We start from the raw sequence: 16,445 nt of genomic DNA, 5'->3' as shown, positions 1-16,445 counted from the left end.
CCCCCCCCCCCACCCCGCCGCCCAACTGCCGTAAAGTTGGCCGGGGCGGGAGTGGGGCAGGAAGGCCTCCTGGAGCATCCTGCTCAATTTTACGCCGCCCCCACACTACCATCTGACCTGCTGGGGCGGCGTAAAATTCAGCCCAAAGAATGATAGAAGTTTGGAACTCTCTTCCACAAATGGCAATTGTTGCTAGATCAATTGCAAATTTTAAATCTGAGATTAATGGATTTTTGCTATCCAAAGGTATTAAGGGATATAGGGCAAAGGCAGGTATATGTAGTTAGATCGCAGATCAGCCATGAGCTCATTCGATGGTGGATCAGGCTTGTGAGGCTAAATGGCCTACTCCTGTTCCTATGTCACATAACCTAACTGTGTGATGCATGATCAATTATTGATAAATAGAACGTGTGCAGCTTGGTCACACGTCTGGCACTATGTACTCTTTCAACTTACAACATCTCAAGAGTACCTCTCTGTGTGAAAAACAAGATATTGCATAATATAAGGAACCAGGCATGAACTAGTGAGGGCTCAGAAATCACAAGCCCTAGGTTCCCTTACAGAAGATCACTTTGGACATCCTTGCATATAAGAACATGCAGGGTATAAAGGAAGGTAAAGTAGATCACAGGCCTCTCTCAAACAGTGTAAGTATCATTCAGATCTTATGTCTGGTTACACTTCTTACTCAATTCTGTATAAACTACCACTAAGTATAATTACTGTCTTGTAATTTGAACTCTGTTTAAAGGCATGTCTTGCAGCCAGCATTCTAAAATGTATACAAAATCAAAATATTGTTGATGTTGGAAATCTGGAATAAATACAGAAAATGCTGGAAATACTCAGCAGGACTGGCAGCATCTGTAGAGAGAGAAAACAGGATTACATTGAAAGATCGATAACCGTTTATCAGAATTCAGTAACCAGGTCCTGTCCCAGTTTCTGTCCCTATCCACCCAGACTACAATGCTTGATGCCAATTCCAGTGTGGAAATAGGACCACTATCCTTAATCCTCATTCATACCTCAGCCTACATACATAAAAATGTGGGAATACCTATGATACCCTGCAACGCACTCTAAATGAGAATTGGAGAACTGATCAAGGCACAAGACTAATTGCATTCTGCCATGCCACACTACATTTGGCAAAAGTATAAATATGTTAATAAAGAATGCACTTACATTTCCCTACAAATAGAGAGTAGATATAATATTTCCCATTAGTTTGCACTTATTATAACTAGTAATTGATTGAATAAAAGCAAGTTCAAGCCTATTGCATTATTTAGGGAACTAATTTTACTAATATTGCGCATTAACAACTATTCCTTCTACTAAAGAGATCACCCCTTTATAATAATCGATATAGTAATGCATTGGGAACACAAATATACATCAAAACAGCTTTATAAAGGAGAAGATAAATTAAGAGTACACGGTGATGTATTGGATCATCACTGTTTTTTGACTTTTGAATGTGGACTCAGACCACTTTGTTTGAAAGTTCAGCCTATACAGATGTGTCGAATACAACTGAATATGTGAGAAACATAATTTCTTATAAAATATTGAATAATTCATTGCTCCAATGTATAGCTCTTCAACAGAAAAATTTGTTGTCCAGTGAGAAATATTTATCAACAGGTAATATAAAACCCATGACATTGATCACAACGAACACAGTACATTTTTGGTTTTGTGAGAAGGCATGAGGGAAAGATAAGAGTTAACATACCAGTGTATCTGCCAACATTGATGTGATGGAGTTTGCAGATTGAAAACTAAATTCTATTACCAAAATAGAAATGTTTAGAAAAAGGCTTTCACGACTGATCAAGCTAAAGGGAAAACGTCAAAAATTTTTTTTATTGCTACAGTAAATAAATATTGACATGAGGGAATACCAAACTGCTAGATTTACAATTCATAAAGATGTATTAAAAAAGGAACAGTCAGGAAAAGGAAAAGAGGATGAATCAGATGGGGATTCCTAGAGATTGCAACGGACTTAGAAAATATAAAAGTATTTTAAAATGCTGATGATGTCCTTAAGGTAAACTTTTCTGCTTGTTACTGTTGAAAAACAGAAAAGATGTCCAATGCCTCATAGGATATTGTTATGACCTCAGTGAGATTGTTAATGTTAAAACACAAGATATGAACTTCCCAGACCAATTTAAAGAAGTATATGTCAAGGTTTCACGTCTTAAGGTTTTTACTATTACAACTAGACTAAAAATCAACATTAACTAACTTAACAGAACTTTGTAAGTAGTTAATACACTAAATTACAGAGAAATCTCTTTATCTTATGAAAACACTTGAAAACCCCACACCACATTTATACGCCACACAGTGTCCTCATTGAAGTGATATCTTTGCAGTTAAAGTCCTAAACTTCACCCAGTTGCAATGGGTTGGATCTCCCAGACCTTTCTCAATGTCAGTGTCCTCTTCATTCACTTATGCTGAGTACTTTCAACCTGGATTTCCATGAATAAGGCGATCTCTGGTAACCCCGTTGGTCTTTTTTCCTCTGCAAACCTCAGCTTTCAAATTGGTTTCATGTCTTACCAGCCTTTCCCTTTAATAGTGTTCTGAACAGATGTTTTCTCTCTCTCTCTCTTCTGAGGCTGCCACTGCTGGTCTTTGTGTCTTATGGTCTTCTTTTCAGCCTCCAGACTTCTGAAAGCCTGTCGAATTTATCTAGAAGCAAATGTCCAATAGTCATTTGTCTTTTACACTATGCAGAGTCCACAAGTCTGGCGACAGCAGAACCACCCTGGCCTTCCTTTGTTTCCAGGTGTTAAAAAATACAACTCAAGTTTGCACCTTCAGAGCTCCTGGCTCCCTCATTACGATCTGTGAATCTGGGAGAGTGAAACCTTGCATACTACTTTGATCTGGGTTCCTTGTTCGCGTGGTAACCAGGATCCTTGTCTTGTCTCTAGGTAGAGTTGGTGTGAGGTCACATGTCTCCTCTGAATCCTTCTTATACTACATTAAAAATCACAGTTTTTAGAAACATAATCATAATACCAAGTCCAGTGTTCATAATAATATATAGCACAGAAGTAGGCCATTCGGCCTCACCAAACCATGCTGCCGACTGGTCTCAACTGGTTTGTTTGCAAAAGGAAAGAAAATCTGTGAACATAGCAACACAATGGCACCATCACATCGCTATAAGCCCATTAAATTAGTTTGCGCAAATGTCAATGATGACAGATTTCTGGAGCCCAAACATCTGAGAATGTAATCAATGTCACAAGGGTGTTGCTGCTTTTGGATACACCAGGGATTCTGAAACTTTTCTATTTGATGGATCACTACACACACCTTGGACCCCTGCACTTAATTCCAAAAGACAATGTTAGTTATGCAAAGAAAAAAAAAGAGCTATACTGGCAGAAAATGTTTCTTATGATAAATAATGTGTTGGTACGTCAACAAATACAAACTGGTGAAAGGTGGAAGCGGTGTTCCACAAGGATTGATGCTGGGACCACTGTTCACGATCTATATAAATGATTTGGACTCAGGGATCAGAAGTACAATTTCAAAATTTGCTGACAACACCAAATTGGGGAGTATAGTTAATATTGAGGAAGACATTCGTTAAAAAAAGTCATGGGGATTATTTCTAGAAGGATAGAATTGAAAAGCAGAGAAATTATGCTAAACGTGTATTAAACATTTATTAGACCATATTTTACAGTACTGTGCATTGTTCTGGTCTCCATATTATAAAATAATATTGATACACTGGAGAAGGTGCAAAAAAGATTCATAAGGATGATATCAGAACTGAATGGATATATTTATCAGGCAAAGCTAAACAGGCTAGAGTTCTTTTCTTTAGAAAAAGAAAGCTGAGGGCGACTTAATGGAGGCGTTTAAAATTATGAAAGGATTTGACAAAATAAGTGTAGAGAAGATGTATCCGCTTGTGGAAGAGACCAAAACTAGAGGCCATATATGTAAGATAATCACCAAAAGACCAATAGGAAATTCAAGAGAAACTTCTTTACCCAAAGATTGACAAGAATGTGGAAGTCACTACCACAAGCAGTAATTGAGGTGAATAGCACAGATGCACTCAAGGAGATAAACAGATGAGGGAGAAAGGACCAGAAGGATATGCTGATAGGGTTAGATGAAGAAGTGGGGAGGAGGTTGGTATGGAGAATAAATGCTGGCCTTAACCAATGGATTGAATGGCCTGTTTTCCAGCTGTAGGCTCTATGCAACTTTACATAAGCCTAATGACAAAGAGACATAAATCTGATGATACTATTATTTCCTGCAGATTCAAGTTTGAAAACCTATGGAAGCAAAATGCGCTATTCCAAAGATTGCAGAAAAGATACAACGCCCATTAAATGTGATCAGGGCTTTGTGCTTTCTTCATAGAATTTCTATAATAAATGAGAATATTTGTGAGAGTTTTAATAGACTATATTTAGGAAACAGACTGCCAAATTTATACATTCCAATATAGTGACAGGACAGAATTTAGGTCCCCAGCGATTATTGTAATGGTGGTATTTTTGAAGCATTTGAAAAAAAAATCACTGCCCATATAGAAACTTTTACTTGAAATTCCCTTTTTGAAATCCTTCAAATAATAACAGCGTTAGAGAGGTTACACTGGACTTAAGTTCACCATTCTTTTGAATAGACTCAAGGCAGTGACAATATTAACAATTGTGCCTGTTCGTTTTGTCATAATGTTTCCTGTCCTCCATTTTTATACACTTTCATCCCCTGTGGTTTTGTCTTTCTGGGCCAGGCAAGGAACCATTTACTGAACGAGATGGCAGTCAGGGGTAGTTCCCAAGGCCTCTGCAAATTCTGCTTGAAGTTAGTTTTTACAAGATGCACAAAACATCTGGTCTCCATTTAGTGCCTCTATCCTGACAAAATCGTCAAGAATAGTAACTTGATTGCCTTGTGGAGAATTATGGGTGCAGCCCACATCCTAACACATTTTATTGGAGCACTGATATATTGTGCTCCTATTCAACCAGCTTTAGGTACTTCAGAATCAATACAAAAATCATGTGGCCTTTCTCCCTTTGGGACAACTTAGAGCCTTTCAGTTCCAACTGAAATGACTGAGAAATGGGACATCATGACATAACATATGAACGAAAAACTGAGTTTGTTTGGTTCATCTTGTAAAAAAAACTGTGTGTAAGAACAGTAACACCCTTGGCTAACTCAAGCTGGATGACTTCACATAGCATTGCTGCATGGATTGATGGTAGAATTCTATTTTGATGGCAGATTCTGCCTGCTCACACATGGAGAAAAAAATAAGAGCTCCAAAAATGAGCTCAGGAAAATACTGTCCTTACAAAAACAGACATGTGGAGATGGAGATGCAGGGTGATAAATCACTGCCAAACAACTTGCCAAATGCTAAACTTTGAATGTCTTTGGTCCGTAACTATTAAACACCAAGCATTCAATTTTGATTCAAGTTAAGGGGACAGTAATGCTTTCAATTATTTGAAACTACATCGTATATCTTCTTGTCCAAAAATCCAACTCATTTATCTAATAGCCCACTTCCCAGCCATTTTCATTGGGAAATAATATGCTATTATATTTGCTGCAAGCCAAAAAGCTTGGTTTGCTGATAGAGTGTGATGAGTAGTTTAGCATGATCTTACACTTTTTTAAATGCATGATATATATCAGGCATGGTAACTTCAAGCTAGTGGGCAATTTAATAACTAGCACTCAAAAAAATAGCCCTAACTTAGTCTTTGTCTAGCCACACCTCATTATCAAATTTAATTACAAATTATTTGGACAAATATTGTTACATATTAAAACCTCTTCCTCTAATGATGCGCTGATTGAGGCTGACAAAGGAACAAGTGAAACAATGAATGGGAGAGAGATCATGTTAAATAACAAGCTTGGTAAACTGCTTAATTTCTTGTCATATAAACATAATTTATATTTTTGTATTTTCTTTCAGTGAAACTGTTCACTTTGACAAGTGAAGTTATTAATGGTGAAATGCAGTTCTACGCCAGAGCTAAACGCTTCTATGAAGAGGTGCCAGCAACAGAGGAGGGTATGATGGGAGACTTTTTGGAACTCAACAACATAGATGTGGAGGCCTCCAGTGTGTTTCTAAGGAAGTTTATAGGAGTAAGTCCAAAGCTGCAGTTACAGATAGTTAACAGATACTGCAAACAATATATGTCAAAAGAGCATTGTTAAAGTGTTCCCAGACACTCTAATCAATATGGTAGTAATATCTAGGCTAACTCCAAGTATAATGAAGGGAGGTATGTCAGATTTGGAGAATAGAGCACAGAGGTTTGGAATCATTCCAAGAAGGTCCCAGGTTCAGTCTCAGTCTGTACTGAGTTAGCTTTAGGAGAGCCAAAATCAGCCAGGGTTTCCATTCCTCATTGCTAGCCATCAAACCCAATTTGTATGTGTGCATATCTGTATGTGAATACAGAATCAGACTCAGCTGTGATGCCCCCATACTGAGCTTGCCATCACCATCAGGGCTCAATTTTTAAAATTTATTCATTGGGTGTCAATGGCAAAGCCAACATCTATTGCCCATTTCTAATTGCCCTCGAGAAGGTGATGGTGAGCCGCTTTCTTGAACTGCTACAATCCGTGTGGTGAAGGTCCCACAGTGCTGTTAGGTAGGGAGTTCCAGGATTTTGACCCAGCGATGATGAAGGAACAGCGATATATTTCTAAGTCAAGATGGTGTGTGACTTGGAGGGAAACTTGCAGGTGGTGGTGTTCTCATGTGCCTGTTGTCCTTGTCCTTCTAGATGGTAGACGTTGTGGGTTTGAAGGTGCTGATGAAGGAGCCTTGGCAAGTTGCTGTAGCGCATCTTGTAGCAGGTACACACGGTGCACTGCTGGTGGATGGGGTGCCAATCAAGCAGGCTGCTTTGTCCTGGATGGTGTTGCACTTCCTGAGTGTTGTTGGAGTTGCACTCATGAAGACAAGTAGAGATTATTTCATCGCACTCCTGTCTCGTGCTTTGTAAATGGTGGAAAGACTTTGGGGAGTCTGGAGGTGAGTCATTCACCGCAGACTACCCAGCCTCTGATCTGTTCTTGTAGTCATAGTATTTATGTGGCTGGTCTGGTTACTTTTCTGGTCAATGGTGACACCCAGGATGTGATAGTGGGGGATTCCGCAATTGTAATGCTGTTGAAGGTCAAGGGGAGGTGGTTAGATTCTCTCCCTTGTTGGACATGACCATTGCCTGCCACTTATGTGATGCAAATGTTACTTGCCACTTATCAGCCAAAATCTGAATATTTCTTAGGTCTTGCTTATTGCAGACTGCTTCAGCATCTGAGGAGATGTGAATAGAATGAATTATCAATGAAGATCCACACTTCTGACCTTATGATTGAGGGAAGGTCATTGATGAAGCAGCTGAAGATGATTGGACCAAGCAAATTGCCATGAGGAACTCCTGCAGCAATGTCCTGGGGCTAAAACAATTGACCTGCAACAATGACAACCATCTTCCTTGGTGCTCCTCGATGCCACACTCAATCAAATGCTGCAATGATGTAAAGGGCAATCACTCTCACTTTGTCTCTGGAATTCAGATGTTTTGTCCATTTTTGGACCAAGGCTGTAATGAGGGTTGGAGCCGAGGGGTCTGGCAAAACCCAAACTGAGCATCGATGAGCAGGTAATTGGTGAGTAAGTGCCACTTGATGGGACTGTCGAATACACCTATCATCACTTTGCTATTAATTTGGAGTAGACTGATAGGGTGGTAATTGGCCAGATTGGATTTGTCCTGATTTTTATGCAGCAGCAACAAAGAAAATATGCCATTTTATAGCATCTTTGTTGTAATAAATTATCCCAAAAATGGGTTAGGAGTTGGTGACCGAAAATAAGAAAGATAGGTTTTAAGGAAGCAGTTGAATGAGCAGTGAGTGCTAACAAAGTGGGGAGTTTAAGGAGACAGTGCTAGAGAAGTGCTGGAATGACTGAAGCCTCTGCCACTAAAGGCAGGGAAAGTCAGAAAGCAGACAGTGAGTGATGGAACATAGGCAGGTTGAAGAAGTAGGGTGGGATTAAGCCGTGGATAGAGCAGATATGGACAAGAAGTTTGAAATTGCATGGGGATTCGGAGCCAAAGAACGATGGTAAGAATGGGGAAGCACAACTTAATGTGAAAGTGGATCCGGGCAGCGGAGCTTTGGATGAGTTGCAATTTGTGAAGGGTAGAACTCTGGAGAACATTGACGTAAGCAAGTCTTGAAGTGATAAGGCATATGTAAACGTTTCAGCGGCAATGGGAATGAAGTATGGATGCACAAGGTTGTGCGAGATTGCACAAGCCAAAATAAGTGTTCTTACAAGCAGGTGAGGAGGGGTTAAAGGGCTCCCCTCTTTTCCCTCTTCTTGTTGGACCATAGTAGGTTTATTTCTTTTTTAAAGTGGATATACTTGCCAATTCAGTGAATGTTTAACTATTTACATGCTATGATCATAAAAAGAACAAATCAGACAGGTTTTCTTGAGCTTAACAAAGAAAGAGGTTAGCTTTATTGTGCTTAAACTGATCTAAGTAAAAAATAAACTATACTCCAACTTTCACACACACACACACAAAAATAGGTTATAGAGTGGGAAAGGATTGATTGGTCCAGAGCAATAAAAAAGGCTATACAGTCTGTGGAGGTTGGTGACTTGGCTGGCTTCAGGCTAAATCTGGTGGCCCCGAGGCTTCCGGTTTGCAGATGTGGACGGTTGATTTGGTGGTTCTCCTGGAGACAGCGATGCGGATGATTTCCTTCACAGGGTCTCTGTCTGCAGCAATGATAGGCCTCAGTGGTTAATGCCAGCAGGCAGGGTTCAAAGCTTGCAAAGTTAATTGGAGCGAGAGAGAGAGGGAGGAGGGACCCCACTTGGGTCTTTTGTAGTCAGTGTCTAGCTGCTTGTCTGGTTGCTGCAAAGAAAACACCAGCTTAAGCACACAGATGGTGGGCCTATCACATGACTGCCACCCAGTGATTCAACATGGTGGCTACTAGTTTGTATTCCCTCTTGCAATTTAATCAGTCCATGTCTAGGAATTCCCGGCTCTCAACCAGGGTCCCATTGTTCGTGACTAGTTTTGAGTGGTTTGTTTCCACCAGTTAATGTCTAAGTGATGGCCTTAATGTCTTGCTAATGGGGACAAGATATGTAGTTCACTCAGATTTCCCAGGTCGTTGTTCTTGCTAGGACTGTACAGACAATTCATCTCCACCTCAATGCATTGGAAAGTGGAGTATAATAATGCAAATTGGAGTGGCTGTCTTAGCTGTTAGTCGAGTCATCTTTTATCTGTTTATTTTTCTTTTAAATTTAATTCAGGTTTCCAGATGGTGGATTTAAAAAAAAATCATCATTCATATTCACAGAATTGTTACAGCACAGAAGGAGGCCATTTAGCCATTCGTCACTGCACCGGCTCTTCAAATGAGCAATTCACCTAGTGCTACTTCCCTGCCTTCTCCCCATAACCCTGCACATTCTTCCTTTTCATACAAGTCTAATTCCCTTTTGAATGCTTCAGTTGAACCTGCCTCCACCACACTCTCAGGCAGTGCATTCCAGACTGTAACCACTCGCTGTGTGAAAAAGCTTTTCCTCATGTAACTTTTGCTTCTTTTACCAATTACTTTAAATCTGTGCCCTCTCATTCTCGATCCTTTCACAAGTGGGAACTGTCTCTCCCTATTTACTCTGTCCAGACCCCTCATGACTTTGAATACCTGTATGAAATCTCCTCTTAGCCTTCTATTCTCCAAGGAAAACAGTTCCAACTTCTCCTGCACCTGTTCACCCATTCTACCAACTTGACTATGTCCTTTTGAAGTTCTACACTATCTTTGCCACAGTTCACAATGCTTCCAAGTTTTGTATCATCTGAAATTGTGCCCTGTACACCAAGGTCTCTGTCATTAATATATATCAGGAAAAGCAAGGGTCCCAACACTGATCCCTGGGGAACTCCGCTACAAACTTTCTTCCAGCCCAAAAAACATCCTTTAACCACTACTCTTTGTGTTCTGTCACTCAGCCAATTCCATTTCATGTTGCTACTGTCCCATTTATTCTATGAGACATATCTTTGCTCACAAGTCTGTTGTGTGGTACTGTATCAAATGCCTTTTGGACGTCCATGTACCCACATCAACAGCATTGCCCTCATAACCCCTTTCTGTTACCTTTTCAAAAAACTCCAGCAATGATTTTCCCTTAAGAAATCCATGCTGGCTTTCTTTAATTAACCTGCATTTGTCCATGTGACAATTAAATTTGTCCTGAGTTATTTTTTCTAGAAGTTTCCCTACCACCGAAGTTAAACTGACTGGCCTGTAGTTCCTGGGCTTATCTTTACACCTTTTTTTTGCACAAGGGTGTAACGTTTGCATTTCTCCAGTCCTCTGGCAAGTCCTCCCCAAGTCTAAAGAAGACTGAAAAATTATGGCCAGTGCCTCCACAATTTCCATTGTCACTTCCTTCAGTATCCTGGGATCTATCTCATCCAGTCCTGGTGCCTTATCCACTTTAGTTACAGACAACTTATCAAACACCTGTTTGTTATCAATTTTAAACTCTTCTAATGTCTGAATTCCCTCCTGTTTTACCATTGCCTGGGTTGCATCTTCTTCCTTGGTAAAGACCGATGCAAAGTATTCATTTATTACCTCAGCTATGCTCTCTGCCTCCGTGTGCAAATCTCTTGTTGGTCCCTAATCAGCCATACTTCTCATTTTACCACCCCTTTGCTATTCATATGTCTATAGAAAACTTTGGGATTCCCTTTTATGTTAGCTGCCAGTCGCTGCTTGTACTCTCTCTTTGCTTCTCTTATTTTCTTTTTCAATTCTCTTCTGAACTTCTATATTCAGCCTGGTTCTCAATAGTATCCTCTATCTGGCATCTGTCATAAGCACACTTTTTCTTCTTCATCTTAATTTCTATCTCTTTTGTCATCCAGGGAGCTCTGGATTTGTTTGGCCTACCTTCCCCCTTCAATATCTTGAAAGTGTCTGAATTATCTCTTCTTTGAAGATAGCCCATTGTTCAACTACCATTTTTCCTGCCAACCTTTGACTCAAATTTATTCGTCCCAGATCCGTTCTTAGACATTGCATGTTTTTGCGACACCTTCACTCCACGCAGAATGAAATGTGAGGACAGGAGCACTTCATTATAAGGTCCTAAATAAAAAGAAACTGTGCAAGTACATTCATTCTCAAACACTCACTTATCAGTCTCACACTGCCATAGCAATGCTCTGGTTTGGTTTTCATCTGGAATGATTCAGTGCTGAGTTAAACTCTGGATTAAGCAACAGCTATCACATTCTTTTTCCCTGCAATATGGGTAATCTCTAGGTGGCAAGGTTGCAAAAGCAGGCTCCATCAAAAAAGCCTTCTGTTCTGGGTTTTGAATTTCTCCACAAATGTCAAAGAGTTGTGGTTGGTATAAATTACAGTCTCTCGATATCCGTTTTGGACATATACCTCAAAGTGCTTGAGAGCCAGCAACAGTCCCAAAGTTTCCTTCTCCACAGTAGAGTATCTCCTTTGATGTCTGTTTAATTTTTTGGAGAAATACCCAACTGGTTTCTCAATGCCTGACTCATCATCATGGAGCAGGACAGCACCTACCCCAAGGTCATTAGCATCAACTGCCACATTAAATGGTTTGTTAATGTTTGGACCTGCCAGCACTGGTTCATTGGTTAAGATGTCTTTCAGCCTTTCGAAAGCTATTTGACACCTCCCTGACTACACTACCTTTGCTCTTTTCTGTAACAAATCTATCAGTGGGGCGCCTATATGCTGATGTTTGGGACGAGCTGGTGGTAAAACCCACACATCACCAAAAATCACATTATTTCCCTTTTGGTCGTGGGGATGGAAAATCCATCAGCGCTTGTACCTTCACTGCTCTGGGCAACACCCGCCCTTAACCCACAACATGCCCTAAGTAGGTTACCTGAGCTTTAGTGCACTCGCTCTTTGCAAGATTTACCACTAGGTCAACTGACTGTAACCTTCGGAAGAGGGCTTCTAACTGATCTAGGTGGCCCCACCCCGCCAGGTGATACTGTATACTAACAGATCATCCAGGTACACTACACAGTTGGGCAGGCCAGCCACCACCTGGTTCATCAGCCTTTGGAAGGTGGATGGGGCATTTATTAATCCAAAGGGTACCACCTGGCACTGAAATAAGCCATCTGGGGTGACTAAAACCGGGTGGTTAAGGAAACCTGCCAATACCCTTTTAACAAATCTATTTTGGTTATGTAGGTGGCGTTTCCTACTCTATACAGTCTTCCAGGTGGGGAATTGGATAGGAGTCAGCTATGGTCACTGCATTAACGTTCTTGTAATTAATGTAGAGCCTTGTTGAGATATCAGGTTTGGGCACAAGCACAACTGGGGAACTCCAGCTGCTCCGACTGGGCTCAATCAGCTCAATCGGGACCTAGGTGATAGGGATTTTGTTTTATGAGAGGGGTCTCTCCTACATCTACATCGTGTAGGGTTAGGATTGTGCACCCTGGTTTGACCCTGCAGATTACCCATGACCTTTTGAAAAATACTGGACATGTAATTCATGCTCTGGATCTTGCCAGCAGCCCATATCAGGTGAAGAATTGGGTTAGCCCCTCCACAACTATGTTGGCAGAGGAAATGGGGTAGCCACATCCATAATGGTGAGAAGATACTGGTAGCCCCGTTTTGTTTTCGGCAGGGGCCCTTCACAATCCACTAGCACTCTGCTGAATGGTTCCCCAACGCTGGTATGGGAATTGGGGGTGCAGGTTTTATTGCAGGTTGGGGCTTCCCCACAACCTGGCATGTATGGCAAGTTTTACAGAACTTCACCACAGCCTTGCGGAGTTGTGGCCAGTGAAAATGCTGTCTTATGTGGGCTTGGGTTTCTTGGATACCGACATGTCCAGCTATTGGAAACTCGTGGGCTATTCTCAATATTTCCCTACAGTATCTTGGTGGCACCAGTGCTGGGTGAACGACTGTCCACTTTTCATCTGCAGGTCTGTGTGGAGGTCTTCCCTTCCTCATCAGTACCTCATTCTTTAAATAGTAGAACTTTGGGACTCCCTCTGCTTCAGCTTCAGTTTGGGCAGTCTGTGCTAACTTATTTAAAACTGGGTCGGCTTGCTGAACCTCGACCAAGGAAGACCCGCTAAACACTTCCTTTGGTTCCTCTAAATTCCCAAAGAATATTCAGATAACCAGACAGCAGCATCATCCGTCTGCAGTGCCAGTTCAGCCTCCTCTGATGGAGTTTGTTTGGCCCTGGACGGGTCACCACACAATCAGAGAAAATGCCAGTGACCTTCTCTTGTAACTGCTCTGTCTCCCTGTTCGATATCTCTAAGAAAACTGTGGTAGCTACCACCTTCGCCCCCGCCAGATCATTACCCAGGAGCAGGTTTACCCCATCCACAGGTAAACTAGGGGCAATCCCCAGGGTTACTGGTCCTGAAACAAGGTCACACACCAGGTATGGGCATATTCCTTCCCCCAATACAATTTACTAATACTCTAGCCTTCGATGCACTCTCTCGGGGAAAGGTCATGCCTTTTCCCAGCAGAAGGGATTGGGTGGCCCCTGTATCCCTAAGTATGACTATGGGCTTACTTGCCTCACTCGAGGGGTATGGGGTCACTTTTACTTCGGACACAAAATCCTGGTAACTCTCTGGGATTTTGTGACGTTCTCCCATGCTCACAGCGGTATGCTTACTAAGTCTTATTGCCACAGTTAAAGCCACCGCCTGGTCTGCTGTGCTTTCCATCAGTGTCCCTTTTAGAGTCATAGAGTGATACAGCACCGAAACAGGCCCTTCGGCCCAACAAGTTCATGCCGACCATCAACCACCCATTTTATACTAATCCTACCTTAATCCCATTTCCCTCTTCACATCCCCACCTACCCTCAATTCTCATACCACCTAGGGGCAATTTACAATGGCCAATTTACCTATCAACCTGCAAGTCTTTGGCACGTGAGAGGAAACTGGAGCACCCGGAGGAAACCCACGCGGTCACAGGGAGAACTTGCAAACTCCGCACAGGCTGGACCCAGAACCGAACCCGAGTCGTTGGAGCTGTGAGGCTGCGGTGTTAACCACTGTGCTTCCTGCACAGGTCTGGTGTACCCTGATTAATCCTACAGATTTTTCCCATAACTTCCAGCAGTCAGCTCAAAGATGACCTGCCTTGTTACAATGGAAACACACAGGCCTTCAGGCATCATTCCTGTTCTCAGCACCTTCCTTTTCCGCCTGTGTTCCCAGCTTTCCCTTCTTGCCCAAGGCTGTTCATCCTCCTATCACCCTCCCACCTTCTAACCCTTTTGAGCTTTTGTATGTGACGAGGTTTTGTAGGTTTCCCTTAGGGAAGGGGCTTGTGGTCAAACGTATAATCAGCAACCAGGGTTGCTGCCTGCCTGGCTCCTGGAACCTTTTCTTCCTCCACATGGGTTTTTATGGAAAGAAGAAACGAGCTTTTGAACTCCTTGAGGAGGATCACCTCTCTGTAGTTTTCGTAGGTGGGCTGTATCTTAAGCACCTGTATCCATCAGACAAAAGAGAGTGCTTAACTCTTTTGAACTTGATGTAAGTTTGTTCAGGCTGCTTTTGGAGAATTCAGAATTGTTTGCAGTATGCCTCCAGTACCAGCTCATATGCACTCAGGATAGCATTTCTGGTCATGGCATAGTTTGATGAACTCTCATCAGGCAGTAGGGAATAAACCTCATAGGCTTTTTCTGTTAATTTGCTTTGCAGCAGCAGGGTCCAGCCCGCTGCTGGCCACTTCAATTCTTTTGCAAGTTTTTCAAATGCAATGAAAAATGCTTCCACATCCCTCTCATTGAATTTTAGTATTAATTGGGAGAAATTTAAGAGCTCAGGAATCATTCCTGAGCTAGGGGTAGTTCCATCACTAGTGGTGTCTTCACTGGGTACATTAGGTCTTCTACTATTCAGTTCGAGCTGCCTTAGTTCTCTTTCCTCCTTCTCCTTCTGGAAAGCTCTTTCTTTCTCCCTTTCCTGAAATTCTCTCTCCTCCTTCTATTCCTGTTGCTTCCTTTCTTTTTCTTGGAATTCTAGCTCTAGTCTGCTGTTCCAGCTGTATCTTGGCTAATGTTTTTCTGTCTGTTTCAGATTCTATGCCTGTCTCTGGTCTTTCAGTGTCAATTTCAAAATGGTTAGCCACAAGATTTAGGATTTTGGGTTTCCTAGCTTTTGGATGGATATTTATCTCTAAATGCCTAGCATTTAATCCTTAACTCTTTAACAGCTAGACTTTTAAACTGTCCCAAGTTACTTCACTCTGTTCTAGGAAGATACTGGCCTTGAATGTGGACATTTTCATACTCTAACACAGAAAACTGCAAGAAAACCTGTATTGACATTTTTAAATTATTGCTCGGGATCAATTTGGTTTCCTGCTTCCAATTTTTCTTTTGTCTTTGAGGTTGATGCCAGACATAGAACCCTCAAATTTCTGTTACGATCAGGTGAGGAGGGGTTGAAGGGCTTCCCTCTTTCCCTCTCCTTGTTTGACCACAACAGGCTCGAGGCCCTTACTTACCTGAAAACCGGAGCAGCAGGCGGACCTGAGAGGAGGCGGATCCGGAGCGGTACCTGTAAAAGAGAGCACGGGGCTCAAGTCCCTTACCTACCTGAAGACCGGAGCAGCAGCAGCCTCTCTCTCTGTGCCAGCACGCACTGAGGTTCAAAAGAAGAAAAAAAAGACTTATAATGACATCACGGGAAATCTGCCAGGTGATTGGTTGGGTAAATAATTTAATAGCTTAAAAATCAGGGGAAAGTTCTTTTTTTTGGAAAAAAAAACTCAAAATCTACCTTATAAGTGATAAGATTAGTACTACTGAAATGTGTTTTTTTTTTAATTGGTGTAATTTATCAAGGACTTTAGATTGTAGTGGGTAGTTTTTGGAGTAGAATAAGGCCCCCCGCAGAAGTAGTATTTTTTAATTAAAGGGAGTAACTAAGTAATCTAAAGGTAAGACATGGCAGGAGAGCTCAGCCCCGTGATATGCTCCTCCTGCGCTATGTGGGAAATCAGGGATGCTTCCAGTATCCCTGATGACCATGTGTGCAGGAAGTGTATCCATCTGCAGCTACTGGCTACCCGCATTATGGCGCTGGAGCTGCGGGTGGATTCACGGTGGAGCATCCGCGATGCTGAGATCATCATGGATAGCACAGTTAGTGAGGTGGTCACACCGCAAGCAAATGCTGCAAAGGCAGAAAGGGAATGGGTGACCACCAGGCAGAGTAGAGGAAGGCAGGCAGTGTAGGAGTCCCCTGTGGCCATTCTCCTCTCGAACAGATATA

General features: G+C 41.9%; 1 protein-coding gene across 1 annotated transcript in view; it reads left to right on the top strand.

Moving 5' to 3' along the window:
* Positions 1–16,445, top strand: part of ntmt2 (N-terminal Xaa-Pro-Lys N-methyltransferase) — a 70,417-nt gene that overhangs the window by 32,999 nt on the left and 20,973 nt on the right. The window contains exon 2 of the mRNA XM_068036463.1: positions 6,005–6,180. Coding sequence (XP_067892564.1) covers positions 6,005–6,180 — 176 coding nt within the window. The remainder of the gene's footprint in view (positions 1–6,004; positions 6,181–16,445) is intronic.

Source organism: Heterodontus francisci, chromosome 8 (genome assembly GCF_036365525.1).
Source record: "Heterodontus francisci isolate sHetFra1 chromosome 8, sHetFra1.hap1, whole genome shotgun sequence".
In the NCBI taxonomy this organism is placed as follows: domain Eukaryota; kingdom Metazoa; phylum Chordata; class Chondrichthyes; order Heterodontiformes; family Heterodontidae; genus Heterodontus; species Heterodontus francisci.
Note: the sequence above shows the minus strand (reverse complement) of the source record. Positions and strands in the feature narration are given on the sequence as shown.